Source organism: Brassica napus, chromosome C2 (assembly GCF_020379485.1).
Source record: "Brassica napus cultivar Da-Ae chromosome C2, Da-Ae, whole genome shotgun sequence".
In the NCBI taxonomy this organism is placed as follows: Eukaryota; Viridiplantae; Streptophyta; class Magnoliopsida; order Brassicales; family Brassicaceae; genus Brassica; species Brassica napus.
The window spans coordinates 9,787,056-9,804,713 of record NC_063445.1 but is presented as its reverse complement, the minus strand read 5'-3'; the positions used below and the strand labels follow the sequence as shown (position 1 = coordinate 9,804,713).

Here is a 17,658-nt window from a genome sequence, read left to right as displayed (position 1 = left end):
CCACATAAAAATTATATGAAACATAAAATTATACACCGAATAAGATAATTAAATAATACAAAAGTCAAATTTCTAAAATTTAAATAATTTATATACGGTAAATCAAATATTTTCTTATTTTATTAATAAAAATATTCAAAAATAGAAAAAAATCTATAATTTTTTTTTGTAAATTAATATCTTTATAAATTAATAAAATTTTAAAGTTCCAATATTATTAATTTATAGAGGTTCTACTGTAAATGTTATATTTTTCCCATAATCTTAACTTTATGTCTCTCTCCATTGCATAGTCACAATCTATCTGGTTTTAATCTTCTTATGTACTATTGTTAAATTCAGACGGGTCGTAGTTAGAGATTCTCCGATTAAATACATGCAAAGAAACAATTTGAATATGACACAACCGAAACAATTATGGATCATCATCATCATCATCATCATATTTTGATGAAGGAAGAAGAAAGTGTCAGTTGTATTTAAGGATGCAATGCAACGGAAGAACCTGTTGTAACCTTACCAATAAGGCAATAAACACGGACGTTTGGTCAACTGCAATAAAATTTGTTAGCTAAAATAATAGAAGGGTAGTCTATACAATGACCCCTTTGTGTAAAGTGATAATGCAAGTAGTAATATGAACTCTCTTGTTTGAAACAGCATCACACATCGTTTCACGAGTTTCAATAACATACTAAAGCTAATAAATAAATCTGTGTGTATTGAGCTCTCAATCAAATGCAATTATTAACGTAAATTAGGAAAGTTAATTGCGCGTGGCTTAATACATAATGCAACAGAAAGATATCTTAGAGAAACAGTAGAGTATCGTATAGGTCAGGAAATGACCAATAGGAAATTTGGGAATGGTCTTGACCTTAATTTCTGACGTAAGGTTTGTACATTGTATAACAAATAACGTTGACCTATCTAATATTTGCAGACGTCGTTGACCATTTAATTTATTCAAGAATTTTCTTTAGTGGTTCGATTTATTCACACAATTCACTAGTTCGATTTACCAATGATATAATGACTAAGATAATCGTTTCAAAGACTATATATTAATTACATATTCTGCAAAAACATATGCTTGATAAACCAAGTTATATAAATTATAGGTATAGCAAAAAAATATAGATTATATATATATATATATATATATATATATATATATATTAAGTTAAATAGTAAATATCATATCAGTGGATCACGACTCATTTCCACTCTGCATGCGTTTGATCATTGCAGATATTGGATTCTTCCCAAATGTTAAGTTTTAGTCTATTAAATATGTTTTTGAACTTTATATAACCTAGTAAGTAGTAACTTGGAACATGTTCATGCAGACCAAAAGTAAAAGAAAAACATATTCCTGCAGAAGACTAATTAAATTGACTTTTGATTTAAGATATTTTTAGTAAGGAAATATATTTCCAATTAGATAACTTATTTTTTGTCTCGTATTGTTAACATTAATTTGCTACACATTAAATCAAAATTTACACAACAAATCTACTTGACTGATATGGACAGAATGCTGGTAGCGATGAAGAAAGGAACTTAAAACCTCGCTAAAATCGCTCTCATATTTCTCAAAATGAAAACTATTATTTATATCTTTTGTCAATACCTATTAAGTGTTTTCTAAGTTTCTTGACTTAATTCATCTTAATATTTTATTCCTACAAATTACAATGTAAAAAATGGCCTTCAATTATATAAACTAATATATAGTCCGGGTTGATTGGGCGTATGAAGGTCGACTTGTAATAGTCAAGTTAAAGCAAGTGTCTATTAGAGGATGTATAAGTTCAATTTGCTTAATTTAGAAATATAAACCAGTGGCTCGTGTGGTTTTCACGACAAATGAAATTAGAACTTAAAAATAAATTAACAAATATAACTAAAATGGACGACTTTGCTTCTCCTTGCATCTCGCCCGAATCGTCTCAGACCGGCACATGAGGCGAAGCGATGGATTCAGTCATGGTTCGCCACGCATGTAAACGTAAAGTGTCTATTTACCCATCCTTTTCCTTTTTTTTTTTTGCAAAGATTAAACGACTCTGTTCTCCTTGTTTGTAAGCTAGTACTAATTGTGTATATATTCTTTTTCTTTTCATTGACGAAATAATTCTTTTTGTAATTTAACTAAATCAGAAAGCCAATATAGGTAGTGAACCAAAGACATAATCAGAATCAACAATATTCCAATGATAGTTCTTTCTCTTTTTATTAACATGCATTTAGTTTTTTTTTTGTTTAGACATACATTAGTGGTAAAGGGGTTCCAGCTAGAATTTCCGCCATGGGTTCGATTCCCTTTGCCACCCATAGACGCTTTAAATGGCAAAAAAACCTAGATTTCTATGGGTCTTTTGGTGATTAGTGTTTGGGCCTAGAAAAATGATTGCACAAGCCCATCAGAATTATAGCAACATAATACAAATGCCGTATTTACTACGTTATTATTAGTACCAGACTATGCCTTTGATTAATTCACATATTACACATAAGTTTTTACTCCAAGTAACCCTCCTAATTACCCTCCTAATTTCAGTTATAGAAACGCGTATGTGTACCTCAACGTACGCATGTGCATGTCCATAAAATGGTATTCAACTGAAAGAAAATATGATAATCAAAATCCCCCCCCCCATAAAATATCGATCGCTTGAAACCTTTCTTTATCTTTTTCACCACATTTCACGCGTCAACTCGTCTAGATCACAACTATAAACCCTAAGTCCATCTTCTTCCCAATTTCTCACAACACAATTTCTCTCTCTCCCTCTAAATCACTTCTCTCTCTACATTCACATAACAAACAAAAGAATAAGAAGAAGGAACGAAGAACCATCTCTCTATCTCTCGAGCCCTAAGTAACTCACCGAACACACTCATACGTCAAGAGGAAATGGCGCAATTCATGAAGCTACTCGTGACAATTGCATTAACAATGGCAATCACAGTCGCCATCATCACCACCACAACCACCAACGCCACAACCACAAAATTTGCTCTCGAATATCCTCTTAAGGACCACACACCACCAGGAGCGGTTAAGGTTAGACCGAGTCGGTTCTTGGCAGAAAAAGTCGACAACGGTCATGGACCTAAAGCACGTAACCCAAATGCAGCTGACCATTGCCACAAGGAGCCAGAGATCTGCAGCAGCAGCTATTACAGCACCGGAGCAAACTCTACGATGGCTTGTTGTAACAACAAATGTATGGATTTATCAACCGACGACAAAAACTGCGGTGCGTGTAAGAACAAATGCAAGTTTGGGCAAACATGTTGTCGCGGTCAGTGCGTTTACGTGGCTTACGATAAACGCCACTGCGGTGAGTGTAACCATCGTTGCGAACTAGGCGAGTTCTGCGTCTACGGTCTTTGTAACTACGCGTGATGATTCAATCATTCATTCACGTCACGCTCACGTAAAAAACCTGATTGAAGTATACGGATATAATTTATTTACATGGACGCTGATTAAAAAAAGGTCGGTCCAGTCAATTATTTACTTAATAATTAATAAAGTGTCTGTGTGTATTTTTGGATTCCCATAATGTTTTGAGGGTATATAAAAAGATCAATTTTCTACTTTAATGTCTACGAATAAAATGGAACATCCTCGTTTCCAGTCCTGCTGCTGTTTTTATCTAGTTTTATATAAGAGTGTGTATTAATTATAATACACCAAATATGAATAATATTCTATTCGTATATAAATATATAAAGATGCATTAATAAACTCTCCTTTACCTTAGTCCATCTCGAGAGATCTACATATACAAATAAATGTTTATGAGCATATGTAAAAGCAAACTTATAACTTCAAATATAAAGTTCACATGCTTCAAAGACAATTTTAGAATCTTAAATATTAAGGTTTTAACAATAGAACCTCAAATACAAAGTTTAATTGTTCAAACTTTATATTTTAAAATTTCAAAATTTTAATTCTTAATTATATATCTTCCAAATATCTTATTAATTTTCTTTTTACATCTTTATAATTTCATATTTCATAAATATTATAAATATATTTTATTCTTTCAATTTCAAAAAGATGAAAGTTTTAAAATAAATAATTTTTTTTTATAAAATGTATATGTTTGATATATTCTATGCAATTTTATTCATTAACAATAATAAATTGTGAATTCTACAAAAAAACTAAATTTACTTTTTAAAATACTATTAGTTTAAGAGTATAGAAAAGAGTTACTCGCAAAAAATTATAATCAAATTTTAATATATTTTCATAATATATAATTAATGATTACATATGAAGTTAAGATATTACAATAATAATAATATGATCTTAAACTTCTAAAATCACCAAAACTTTGTCCATAAAAGTTTTGTGCTTTTGGAATTTTCCGTGTTTATATTGACTAAATTCATAGTGGATGAATAGTCAAATAGATGACATCATGGTAAAAGTCAATAAATTGACCAACTTTTAAACCGACTCCACAAACGGCGGCTCTGCTGGATACGAGTCAGCCGGTCAACCGGGAAAGCGACGGTCGGGTCAGAAACCCCAAAGATGAGGAAAGTGAGAAGAGAACTAAAACCCGTGGACACTAAAACCCACATGTCCCAATCAATCACAACTTCAAATCTATCTCTTACAAAACACAACACGTGATTTTCAGTTCTCTTGTCTGGTTCATTCACTCATCTACCAGGCCATCTCTTTAAAAAAAAACCTCAAAGATTGATGAAACCCACATCGAAAAATCAATCCTTTTAGTGAAAATCTGTTTTCTTCTCCGGCGAAAATCTCGGGCGGGTGTAACAGGTGATTTCATCACGGGTATATACGGGATAAAATCACGGCCATTGAGCTCTCATGTCCTCCTGAAGGGTTGTTTAGCCATTGCTAATCCTTCCCTGCACGGAGGACGTGGAGCTCTGCCGTCTGAAGGCGGCAGTCCTTCCGATCTCCTCTTCCTTGCCGGAGGCGGTTCCATTCTCACCATTCACCTCTTCTCCTTTTTCTAGTTAGGTTTTTTTAATTAGTTAAATCTCGGGAGGGCTTTTGTCTTTTGTCTTTTTCATTGAGAATGTTGTTGAAGATCAAAAGGGTTCCGACACTTGTGTCGAATCACCAGAAAGATGAGACAGCGGAAGAAGAAGAAGGCGAAGGCGAAGGATGTGGTCGGAATATTCTTAGCAAGTGTTGTATAAATGGTATACTACCACATTGTTAGGAGCTCTGAAAGTTTGTACTTTTGTTTAGACAAATCTCTGAGCTTTGTTTGATTTCAGGGGAAAGACTTCCTTTGTATACATGCAAACCTGCCGAAGAGAATGTAACGTTCCTCGAATCCGTACTTCTTGGAGAGGTAATGTTGTTATTTCAAAAGCTCAACTCGTTAACAGATTAGTAATTTTGTGTATTAATTGATTAAATACTTAAATGTTTTCTAGTGGGAAGATCGGTTTCAAAGAGGACTATTTCGTTACGATGTTACAGCCTGTGAAACCAAGGTATAACTATCTCTTTACTGAGCTGAAAATTCAAGTTTCTGTCTTCACATTATTGATGGTAACTAACTTGGTTATAATAGGTTATACCGGGGAAGTACGGTTTCATAGCGCAGCTAAACGAAGGTCGTCATCTCAAGAAGAGGCCAACAGAGTTCCGTGTTGATCAAGTTCTTCAAACCATTTGATGCTAACAAATTCAACTTCACTAAATTTTCTCCGGAAGAGTTGCTTTTCCAGTTTGAAGCTGGTATGCCTTTAGACGCTGATAATTCTCCAAGCGTCGTTGCAATCAATGTAAGGAACATTTTACTTTGAGGGGTCTCTTTCTTTTCTTGCTAGCTAGTTATCTAATTAGCACTGAACTCAAATAAATAAACAGGTGAGTCCGATTGAGTATGGACATGTGTTGCTGATTCCCCAAGTTCTTGGTTGCTTGCCTCAAAGGATTGATCACAAAAGCCTTTTGCTAGCTCTTCACATGGCTGTTGAAGCCGCTAATCCGCATTTTCGGGTTGGGTACAATAGTTTAGGTACATTTGCTACCATCAACCATCTTCACTTTCAGGTAAAACCACACCAAATCTTAATCCAAGTTCTAGTTTATGTATGTGCAAAAAATTACTAGGCGCTAGTTAGGCGTGTTATATGAAATTATTGATTAGGCGGATGCCTATACCGATTTTTAGACCAATCTTTTAATGGTCTAAACCGGTTTTTTTTGTAATATTGTTCTGTAAAATCGTTTCGTTTAGTTCTGATTTGTCAACTAGGCCTAGGCATCGTCTAAACCGAATTTTAGAACACGGCCATTTTAGTTGTTTTGTTGTAACAGGCTTACTACTTGGCAATGCCATTCCCAATAGAGAAAGCTCATTCGTTGAAGATCAGTACCACCAATGACGGCGTCAGAATCTCAAAGCTCATGAGTTATCCTGTGAGAGGTCTTTTCTTTGAAGGTGGAAACTCCATCAAAGATCTCTCTGATGCTGTATCAAACGCATCTGTTTGCCTTCAGAACAACAACATTCCTTTCAACATTCTCATTTCTGATTCCGGAAAACGGATCTTTCTTCTCCTTCAGGTTAGAACAACTCCGAAAAACATAAGATAAAATATTGTTGAGAATCTCAGGTCTTGATTTGTTTTTTATTTGCAGTGTTATGCAGAGAAACAGGCACTAGGGGGAGTTAGCTCAGAGCTGTTGGATACGCAAGTGAATCCAGCGGTCCGGGAGATGAGTGGTCACATGGTCCTGAAGAGAAAAGAAGATTACGAAGGAGCTTCGGAGGAGAAAGCGTGGAGTCTTCTTGCTGAAGTCTCTTTATCAGAGGAGAGGTTCAAAGAAGTTAACACCATGATCTTTGAAGCAATTGGTTGTAGTGGTGAAGAAGAAGAAGAAAACCTTGAAGAGGAGAGTTCGATAAGAGTGAATTGTTGCACTTTAGTGAAAGGAGACGTATTTTGAAATAAGCAGTCACTAAACTCTCTTGGCGATTCTTGTGTTTGAACGTTTACAGGTTTTTTGTTTGTTTATGATGTTTATTAGTTGCTTCCATTATTGGCTTGTTAAGTCTTTGGTCGTGTACTCATCACCCTCACGAAAACTGGAGCATCAGTTGTGTTTGGTTTGCAATCTTAATCCACGTTATAATTTGAAAATGAAGTCAAAATTAACTTTTGTTGACATTGAATGCATCGCTCTTTAGTCTCTCACTTTTTTGACACTCTAATTGAATAAGAAGGTCTCATAACTCTTTTTTATTTCTTTTTTTCCTTTGGGCTCTGTTCGGAAGAGAGGCAAAAGCAAGAGCAGACATATCCCTCCTCCTCCTCTGCATCACGGAGGTAGAACCAACTCCATAACTCTCAAAGCTGCTTATTACCTTTACTACCGTAAGCGCCTCTTCACCATTCTCTCTCTCTCTCTCTTTTATTTATTCACTTCATACGCAGTTTTCATTTCAGATGTTCTGCTCAAGTTTTTTATTCATTCTTCTTGTCCCATTCGATTTAAGCTAAACCCAATGATCTCGATGAGTAAACACTGATTCTGTTGTTGTTTTTTTCGTGAGTTTAATGCCATCGAGATGTGGGGCCATTTTCCTGAATAAGTATTCGATAAAATGTTTAATTAAAAAATCAGCTAATTGATATAGGTTTTAATTCAAATTGAGTTGTTTTTTGTTTGTTTGTTTGCATTTGTGTGGCATTTCTTGATTCATGAATATTTGATAAACCTTAACTAACAGTGATCAATATATTACTTTGTTCATTTGGGGATTCATCTAAACAAAATGAACGCCTTTTGTTTAGTAGAGTTGTTGGAGAATGAAGAAAGGAATACACCCACAGATGCAGTGGATCTCGTACGTGACACAGAGCGGTAGATTGATGCACGTCATGATGACTAGAATCCACCATGTTGGCAAAGTCTACCACTTTGGTGCTAAGCGTCAGTTAGCTCAAAGCATTGGTCAGATTGCCAAGTTCAAGCGCAGGTTTAACGAGCAAGAGGAAGAAGCTACCACCCATGAGAACAACAACCAGAACCAGAACCAGAGCAAGTAGACTGTAATCCAACTCTTGTGTTACCTTTCCTCCAAAAAACAAAGGCTTTGGACAATTCATTTACACAAGCCAACTATGAACGTTGCTTTGCTTTCTCATGATTGATTTTCACAGTTCTCGAGTCTTCACTGTTTTGTCAATAAAGATCATTCACTCATATGACGAATCAAACTACCGTTGTATCATAACATCTAAGGGTTTCAACATAAGGTTTGATCAGGGATCATAATAACTAACAAAAACTTATCTTCTTGTAATCGAATCAAGCTACAAGATCAAAACAGCAAAAAGTGACGATGTAGTTCAGACAGGGTTTACATGGCATAACTTGTGCGATACATGTTTCTAGTAAGTGGGGAAGGTGGGGTTGACATCAGCTGCCCAAGCTTCCAGTCCTCCAATTATATCTTTAGCTGAACCAAAACCCCAATCACGAAGATACTCAACAGCTCTCTGTGAATCATTCCCGCGCCTACACACCACGTAGATGCACGGATTTGTGCAAGATCCTGTGCTAGCATGTCCCTCTTGTTTTTCTTTCAGAGCAAAAGTAAGCTCATCCAACCGAGCCTCCAAGTTTGCAAGAGGGATGTTGATTGAATCCGGGAGAGATACAATCTTATAATGATGGGCAGGTCGAACATCTAGAAGAACATGTTGCTCCTTCTTGTCAAGGATCTCTTTGAACTCCTTGCTGTTGATTCTTGATTCTTGGGGAAGTATGTTCAACGGGCCCTGTGTGAAGATAAATATAATGAAACTGTTGTTGAAAACAAAGATGATGGGTGAGAGAGGAAAGAACAATACCGCAGATAAAGGAAACTGAGTGAAGTCCTCATAGTCAAAATCTTTGAACTGCTGCTTAGTAAAAGACGAATTGTCTCCACACACTGTGCACTGGGCTGACCGGCCTCTGATCTTGACCTGTGCAAACACTACACCTGTTTAGGTTCTAGTACCGCAGTAGAGTGAGTTTTATGAAGAAGACGATGAGACTTTACAATGCGGATCCTTGCTGATAAAGCGTCAAAAAGAAGCATCCGTTCAGAGAGTGGTTCTCCCACCAAGCTCGCGAGTTTAATTGTCTCTAGCGCTTGTAGACAGCCAATAACACCAGGAACTAAAAAACAAGAAAGAAAAAATTTCATTTCAAGAACGAAGAAGATTGTGGAGACATGTCTTGCGTTAAGAAACCATTCGCGTACCTACTCCAAGTACTCCGCTATCAGAACACCTTTGGCACGCTGTTGTCGGTGGAGGAGTTGGAAACATGCAACGGTAACACGGGCCTCCTTTGTGGTTATAGACCGTAAGCTTAATATGCAAAAGAAGCCAGGTGTTAATGTGTAGCTTAACATGTACATAATGACTTTGTCATATTTTAACATACCTGCCCCTCCATTCCAAGCGCAGCACCTGACACCAAAGGCTGTTTACAAAAATCACACGTCAATGCTTCTGACTATGACTTTATGAATTAAGAAGATGGGAAGACATAAGAGGGTTCACCTTTCCTAAGAGGACACAACAATCGCTGATCATGTAACGACTTGGAGGGTTGTCTGTTGCATCTACTATAATATCATATCTAAACTAGGCAGTTACTAGAAACAAATAACCACTCAAAATCCTAGCTGAGGAGGCTTATGGAGAGATACAGAAAAAAATGAGACTTCCTTCCTCGTATAGCATGTTTACATATCTAAGGATACTGGCTGAGGATCTCCAAGGCGTTGGATGTGCGGAGAGCTTCCACATATTCATCAATTTTGATTGTCGATTTTATCCTGGAGATAAAAAAAGACACAGTGATTAGACAAAAAAACGGTATAGACGATGAAGATACTTACACTAAAGCATAGGGTAGTTTGAAGTTACGAGCGACAAGCAGCTGCAGCAGATTTCACTTTTGGGTGGCCAATAAATGCTTCAGTGTGTATTATCTGTATGGGAAACACCAAAAGGAAATAAATTATTCCAATGGAAATATCTTTTGTTCACCAAAGAAAGAGCTGCAAAATGAGTTTTATTCCACCAAGTCACGTACCTGCCTATGCATATTGTTGAGTTCTACAACATCATGATCGATAATACCCAATCGACCTAGAAGAATACAAGCGATAAGATGATCAGCGTATCATAATCAAGGGAGAATACCAATGGTTTCAGAAGAAAGAAAAAGATGTAATGATGTATAGAGAGGCTATTCCATTGATATATATATATAGATTGGTTTTGAGCTACGAGTGTGAAACCATACCAAGGCCACAAGCAGCGAGATACAATAATGCAGGCGAACCAAGCCCTCCAGCTCCGATGACTAATACCGACGACTTCAAGAGATTTGATTGTGCTAAAAAATCAGACACACAAATAAAACAGATTGAGAAAGACAATATCAGAGTAAAGAAGCAAACCAGAGATATCGAACAAATGCAAATATGCAAAGAGTACACAATACAGATTTGTCTTAAAGAAAAACAAAGGTTCAGAGTAGACACTGTAACAAAAATGCAGTCAAACTTGTATATATACTTCAAGGATGCCCACAGACAGGCATTCCTCCGACCTCTTTCAAACAATACTGAAAATATCAACCAAAGATTAAAATTTTACAAATGTAATCAGAGTGAAACAAAAGAAACCCAATGCAAAGTTTTCAACTTTGAGCTGAATCCAATGCATTTTTTTTTTTCAATTTTCAGCTCAATCCAATGCAAATTTTCCAAATTTCAGCTCAATACAATGCAAAGTTATCAACTTTCAGCTTAATTCAATGCAAAGTTATCAATTTTCAGCTCAATCCAATGCAAAGTTTTCAATTTTCAGCTCAATCCAATGCCAAATTTTCAAATTTTCAGCTCAATTCAATGCAAAGTTTTCAACTTTCAGCTCAATCCAATGCAAAGTTTTAGTTCAATCCATTTTTGAGCAAAGTTAGTACCTTCAACACCAAAGGAAGGGAGTAACAATTGGCGACTGTAACGGTAAATCTGATCAGGAGACAGCCCATGTTCAAGCCCGTTTGGAACAGAGCAACCGTTAGATACGGCGACGGACCGTTCAAGCGCCGCGGTATCTTGGAGCTTTGCTTCGAGAGCAGAGATTCGGTGCTCAAGTTCTGCCTTCTGTAGCTTTAACTCTTTCAATTCACGGACGATTGCCGACGAATCCCAACCGTTCGCCTCCATACCGGTAATGTTTAGAGACCGATTGTAGAGGAACCCTAGTGCAGCAGCGAAGAGGACGACATCGGTCAAACGTTGACTATTTCAATCGATGTTTGAATCTTGGTCCACGTGTGCACGTAACGGCGTATTTTTGTTTCTATTGCTTACCTCGAGCGGACAAAATACATTTTGGTATGGCTGATGCAGATCCTGCTCCTGCTCCTCCTGCTTCTGGTTAATAATAAGTTTCCGAAATAAACCTAGCACTAATCAGATTTTCTTGAACTACCGATTGGAGCATGATTAATGGGATTCTTAGGCCATGTTTAAAAGAGAAGACCCTAGTTAAGTTTTTAATCTTATACTATTACATTTCATTTATTTTTATATAAACATTTTGTTTCTATTCTACATTGGTATATATTAGTATAATATATATGAGGTCTGTCTGTCACTTTTTAAAACATAATAATTTTATCGTATATTTTTTTATTGAATTAGTTGTTTTCAGATCATTTTTTTTTGCTTGGAAAAAATTGATAGTTATTTAGTTTCTATAATGTAGTAGACATATTATTTAGTTCCTATAATTTAGAAAGTGAGTTATTTAGATCTATAATAATGATAAGATTATAGATTAAATGTAACATGACTTTCAAGTAATAAGTCCATTAAGTCTATTTTTTAAAAAAATTACACATGAATCAAAGTTATGACTTCTCTTTTAATAGACCTAATGGACCTATTACTAGAATGTCATGTTGCATTTAATCTCTAATCTTATCAATATTATAGATCAAAATAATTTATTTTCTGGATTATAAAAACTAAATAATATGTCTACTACATTATAGGAACTAAATAAGCATCAATTTTTTCCAAGAAAAAAATGATCTGAAAACAACAATTCAAAAAAAAAATATATAAGATAAAATTATTATTTTATAAAAAGTGATAGACACACCTCATATATATTATACTATACCAATGTATAATTGAAAACAAAATATTTATATAAAAATAAATAAAAATAAACACTCGCGCGGTTGCACGGATCGAAATCTAGTAAATATTTAATTAATAAAATTAACTAAAATAGTGTAAAAGCACTGAGAGACATTCTTTAGACATCTTTTGACTTCTCTTAGTTAAAAACTGTTTTTTTTTCTTTTTTCTAATCTCTTTTTTATTATTTGAGGAACATTATTAACAATTAAACTTATCCCCATGTGTGATTAACTAAAATGTCATTACTTATGTGTCATCATAAGAATCATTCTCACAACCTTTATTAAATAATATTTCCTTGTCTAGACTAATTACATGTAATGCCATTATTTATTATTTGGATCCTTTCATACAATATACAATATGATTCTTTATTGCATTACTAAAAACCAATTGATAGTTGTAAATAATATATGAATTGTGATTACATTACTAAAATTATGGTGTACACTGACGGTTATTAACAATACACTTAGACAACTACGAAAGGTTGTCTTTCCCAAATGTGGTGTGGCATAATACTAGTGTATTTTTCGATGTGTATACTGCATTATTTTACAAATTCGTAGTATAATATTAGTGGATTCTTCGATATATATGTTGTATTATTTTATAGAAGTTAGCATACATTAAGTGTATTTGTCTTAGCTATTATATCATGGCTATATAACAAATTTCGATAGCTAAGACAAAAATCCATATTTTTATAATATATTGTTAATAATCATGTTCTTGAGTGATTGTAAAATACATTCAAGAACGAATTCCATATTAAATTGTTTGCAATCCCTTAACTTTTGCAACAAGACATTTTTATTACAAAATTAACATAAATGCTGACAGACATCAATTTGGAAATTTATATAATTCTTTCCGGTTAAGTTTAAAGTCAAATATCATATTTTTTACGATTCATAAATGATACATGACATTTTTTAGGGACACAATTCATAATTATGTTCTACTATAAACATTGGTACGTGCCATTAATTTTGATTAATTTGTTTTGTATTTGATGAGATACGTGACATTTATTTTGGGATTGAGCAATAGAAACTCGACTATATTGTAAAATCAAAATATCGTATGTAAAAATTTTAAACGCAATCTTGAGTGATTGTAAAATACATTCAAAAAGGAATGACATATTAAATTTCTATCAATCCTTTAACTTTTGCAACAAAATTTTTTTTTACTACGAAATTAACATAAATGGTGATAGACATTAAATATGGAAATTTATATAATTCTTTCCGGTTAAGGTTAAAGTCAAATATCATTTTTAATATGTACTTCTTTTATTTTGGCTCCTTTCAAAAATCCATATTTTTATAATATATTGTTAATAATCATGTTCTTGAGTGATTGTAAAATACATTCAAACACGAATTCCATAATAAATTGTTTGCAATCCCTTAACTTTTGCAGCAAGACTTTTTTATTATAAAATTAACTTAAATGCTGAGAGGCATTAATTTGGAATTTTATATAATTCTTTCATGTTAAGTTTAAAGTCAAATATCATGTTCTTTACAATTCATAAATGATACATGACAATTTTTAGGGACACGATTCATAATTATGTTCTACTATAAACATTGGTACATGACATTAATTTTGATTAATTTTTTTCGTATTTTATGGGATACGTGACATTTATTTTGGGATTAAGCAATAGAAACTCGATTATATTGTAAAATCAAAATGTCGTGTATAAAAAATTTAAACGCAATCTCGAGTGATTGTAAAATACATTCAAAAAGGAATGACATATTAAATTTCTTTCAATCCTTTAACTTTTGCAACAAGATTTTTTTATTACGAAATTAACATAAATGGTGGTAGACATTAAATATGGAATTTTATATAATTCTTTCCGGTTAAGGTTAAAGTTAAATATCATTTTTAATATGGACTTCTTTTATTTTAGCTCCTTGCATATAATTCTTTCTATAATTGTATGGAAATGTACAAACAATTAGGGATTTGCAACATTCCTTTGTGGCAATGGGATATTCATTTTTTTTTCAAATCTCCTGGGTCAGAACTTTATTAGTTGTGTATATATATCTTACTATCCTAATATCTACGGTATTACAACCTAAACGTTTCAAAACTAGCAAAGAAAATGAGTGGCATGAATTTCATCTCTGACTTGAGCCAAAGAAGTCTTTGTGGAAGATGGGTGAAAGTCATAAAACTTTGGAAGCAGTATTCGGCTGCTGGTGAAGAGACCAGTGAAATGGTTTTCTTATGCTATATATTCTTTAAATCTTAAAAAAAAAATCAAATGTTACTTTTGCTAATCTATATAGGGGTGTTCAATTTTGATGTCGGTTCGGTTTCTTCGGTTTTTTCGGTTTTTCGGTATTCCAGTTTATAAAAAATATCTACCATATTAAAGACCATATCTATTTTGGTTTGGTCCGGTTTATATACAGCCAGTTTCCGATTTATTTGGTTTTATACCAAAATACCATAAATATAATCTTTTATAACATTTTGTCTTTAATAACATTTTGTTTCAAAAAATGATCTTTTATAATTTTGTAAATTTTACTTTATATGATTAAATATTGGCTTTAATAAAACACGAAGATACTTTCGTTTTTAAATAGACTGTTTTATTTTACAATTTAAAATAATTAGTAAACATATTAAGTTGATAACAATAATATTTTATATAGAATAGAAAAATTGGCAATCCATAATATTATTGACTAAATATTAGTGTACATATATGTCAGCGTAAAAAAAATAAAATTATGTTTTTTTTAATACGATAAAGATAAAATATATCTTTTGACTTAAAACAAAATATTAAATTAGTAAAATAAAAATTTTAAGTATGAAGACCATATCAATAAATAAATTATGTATATGTTACTAATTATATTATAGAATTTACATATAATTATACAACATATTTTCATTTTATTCGCTTTGATCAATATAATTAGTTTATATGCCAAACAATATCCATATAGCGCATTTTAAAAAAAATAACATCCATTCGGTATATTCGGTATTACCAAATTCAAAAAAAAATTTCTATTTCGATTCGGTTTTACCGGATTGAACTCCTAAATCTAAACCATGTATAATATCTCACTATTGCTTTTATCTATTCAATATCTATTGATTAAATTTATAATTTTTTTTAGTCTATGCACTCCGTGCAGGGCGCGGATCATCACCTAGTTTTTAATTATACTAAGATACTTTTCTAAAAAACTGCAATAAACATGGTTTAGGATGAAGTTCTTACCGGAATATAAGAAACTGATATTTAAGAACCGGTTTTTAGTTTTTTAGTTAAAAATTAAAAGATTGTTTTTTATATTCCAATAATAACTTCACCCTAAAAACTTCCATTAACCGTGTTCTTACTTTGTAAATATCCAAAGAGCATAGAGGAATAAATAAATAAATAATCAAGCAGAAAAAAGTATAGGAGAATTTCGATTGAGAAGTGCTCCTAACACAAAACATTAGAAATAGGCATTCTGAACCTAAGCAATATTTATCGGCCCGTTAAGGTAAACTTGTCAACCATATAAACACGTAAAACGCACGTGGCATCACAATCATACGACACCATCATCATACAGTTGATTCATACATCAGTTGGCAATTGAGGAGTATATAAGAGAGCCGACAGGCCTCCTAAACCATAACTGATCTGAAAAAAATCCTTCGTGGTTTGATCTAATCTATAGCTACAGACCACAGTTCAAAAGTGAAAGACCCTCTGCAAAGAAAAAAAATGTTGAGAAATTATGTGAACGCAAGATTAATCTCCAAGCCTAATATAAGATCACCATGTCTTTACTCTCTTTACCTTAAGGTATGTTCTTAATTCTCCTATATATTTTTTTTATGAAATGAATTAAGTAACTAAATTATGGGGATTTCCTCTAATATGTAGAGAGGAAGTGCGAGTGGAGGAAGGGAAGAAGGAAGAGATCCTCTTTCCACGCTACAGAAGCTCGAGAGACAAGGTATTGCTAGCCAGACGTCGGAGAAAGCTTACGACTGAGCAGCGGAGGCGATCAACGTGTCTAGTGATTCTGAGGCGGATAAGGAGAAAGTGAAAGAAGAGTTTGAAAAGAGGGAAGAGGGTAGAGACTATCGCAAGAGGTGTGATGATGATCGTTTGCCTATCAACACTGCTAAAGGAGTATGATGATGAAAGGTCTTATATGCACTTGTTAGTATCATCGTATGATGGAGATGGTAACCTACATTTGTATGTGATAATATAGTCGTGTGCGATTTTGGGTATATCACGTAGAATAATCGCGCGGAATGAACATCATATATATAATTTTTTTATTTATTATATATTTTTAATAAATATATATTGAATAATTAAAAGTTAATAACTATTACATATATAATTAAATTGATGCAACCATATAAATCATTTTATTAATTTAAACAATAATTATTTTATTTTGTAGGATATATAATTAAATTTAAATGCTATTAACATACATAGTATATTTTAATATTAATGTTTATTAAATAATGTTTTTTATTCAATGTGTTTTTTATATCATTTATATTTTTTATAGCAAAAACTTTAAATTACTAATGACAAAACTTTCACTCTGGAATTAATAGTTTTAGTAATTATAATTTTTTTTTAAATAAGTTGTCAAATGTTTGTTCAAAGTTTTTATCAAAATAATAATTCAAAGTAAAATTTTAAAATAAAATATTTATATAATTTAATTATATATATATATATTAGTTTTAATAATTAATTAAATTAAATTTTTTACTTATATAATTTTTTTAATCATTTGTAAATTTTAATCATTTTTATGGTTTAAATTTTTTACTATATAATTTTATAATTTATAGTCGTTTTTTTGGCAACATAATCATTTTTAAAAATTCAAAATATAAAAATCTATTTTTATTATATGGTTAATGTAGTTGTTTGATTTATTTTAATAGTTTAAAATTAAACAAATATGATAGAAGATAAACTATTTTTTTATCAAATCTTTATTGTTCAAAATCATTAATTGTCATATATACTTTAGCCACATTAGACGTAAGTTTTATTTAAGGAAATAACAAAGAACATTAATAATGAATTTATGGTTAGTTTAATAAAAAACTTATTATATAATTAGATGGAGCAACATATTTTTTTTACTGATTTTAAGAATCATCCTAGTGATGAGTCACGGGATGATAGAACCAATGTGCCTGTTTTTGTTGATGTTGTTGTTGTTGTATTATCTGCTAGGCAGCTACTATGAAATACTTTTGGTCTTTCATTAGTAGATTATTACTAATCAAGCCCAATATTTAGAATCAAACTGAGTTTCGCTACTTTTTTACATATTGCTCTCGAGTTATGTTTTTAAGGGAGATAGACAAATAAACT

The 17,658-nt window shown here is 32.5% G+C and overlaps 4 protein-coding genes and 1 non-coding gene across 6 annotated transcripts; 4 read left to right on the top strand and 1 right to left on the bottom strand.

Annotated features, from left to right (window-relative positions):
* Positions 1-2,697: 2,697 nt before the first annotated feature.
* LOC106420949 (stigma-specific STIG1-like protein 2) lies at positions 2,698-3,926 on the top strand. The gene has a single exon (XM_013861785.3). The coding sequence runs from the start codon at positions 2,921-2,923 to the stop codon at positions 3,413-3,415; it is 495 nt and encodes a 164-aa protein (XP_013717239.1). The 5' UTR covers positions 2,698-2,920; the 3' UTR covers positions 3,416-3,926.
* A 661-nt stretch (positions 3,927-4,587) lies between these two features.
* LOC106420809 (GDP-L-galactose phosphorylase 2) lies at positions 4,588-7,194 on the top strand. Its single transcript, XM_013861660.3, is given in 8 exon segments — positions 4,588-5,208; positions 5,287-5,363; positions 5,449-5,508; positions 5,589-5,684; positions 5,686-5,802; positions 5,888-6,073; positions 6,341-6,589; positions 6,665-7,194. Coding segments are annotated over 8 exon segments (1,221 nt in total). The 5' UTR covers positions 4,588-5,081; the 3' UTR covers positions 6,974-7,194.
* Positions 7,195-7,292: 98 nt separating this feature from the next.
* On the top strand, positions 7,293-8,266 carry LOC106420827. The gene is made up of 2 exons (XM_013861684.3): positions 7,293-7,401; positions 7,822-8,266. The coding sequence occupies exon 2, from the start codon at positions 7,837-7,839 to the stop codon at positions 8,074-8,076; it is 240 nt and encodes a 79-aa protein (XP_013717138.2). The 5' UTR covers positions 7,293-7,401; positions 7,822-7,836; the 3' UTR covers positions 8,077-8,266.
* LOC106420825 (adenylyltransferase and sulfurtransferase MOCS3) lies at positions 8,236-11,519 on the bottom strand. 2 transcript variants are annotated; one of them, XM_013861682.3, is made up of 12 exons: positions 11,415-11,519; positions 11,021-11,302; positions 10,337-10,429; positions 10,124-10,179; positions 9,955-10,019; positions 9,789-9,863; positions 9,586-9,664; positions 9,467-9,505; positions 9,282-9,390; positions 9,078-9,196; positions 8,884-9,000; positions 8,236-8,811 (listed from the first exon to the last, which is right to left on the bottom strand). In XM_013861682.3, the coding sequence occupies exons 2-12, from the start codon at positions 11,265-11,267 to the stop codon at positions 8,422-8,424; spliced, it is 1,389 nt and encodes a 462-aa protein (XP_013717136.2). In that variant the 5' UTR covers positions 11,268-11,302; positions 11,415-11,519; the 3' UTR covers positions 8,236-8,421. The 2 variants fall into 2 exon arrangements, with proteins under 2 accessions (XP_013717136.2, XP_013717135.2); XM_013861681.3 differs by having other exon boundaries at positions 11,021-11,486.
* Positions 11,520-15,939: 4,420 nt separating this feature from the next.
* Positions 15,940-16,540, top strand: BNAC02G13290D. The gene is made up of 2 exons (XR_007319157.1): positions 15,940-16,101; positions 16,183-16,540. It is a non-coding gene; the product is annotated as an uncharacterized BNAC02G13290D (transcript).
* Positions 16,541-17,658: the final 1,118 nt, after the last annotated feature.

Excerpts from the sequence above, each read along its gene's own strand:
- LOC106420827 (XM_013861684.3), top strand. The coding sequence starts at position 7,837 with ATGAAGAAAGGAATACACCCACAGATGCAGTGGATCTCGTACGTGACA.
- LOC106420825 (XM_013861682.3), bottom strand. The coding sequence starts at position 11,267 with ATGGAGGCGAACGGTTGGGATTCGTCGGCAATCGTCCGTGAATTGAAA. Across the intron at positions 10,430-11,020 it reads CCCTTCCTTTGGTGTTGAAG|CACAATCAAATCTCTTGAAG; the intron begins GTACTAACTTTG and ends CTGATTTTTTAG. Across the intron at positions 9,864-9,954 it reads GCTGCAGCTGCTTGTCGCTC|GATAAAATCGACAATCAAAA; the intron begins GTAACTTCAAAC and ends TTTTATCTCCAG.
- LOC106420949 (XM_013861785.3), top strand. The coding sequence starts at position 2,921 with ATGGCGCAATTCATGAAGCTACTCGTGACAATTGCATTAACAATGGCA.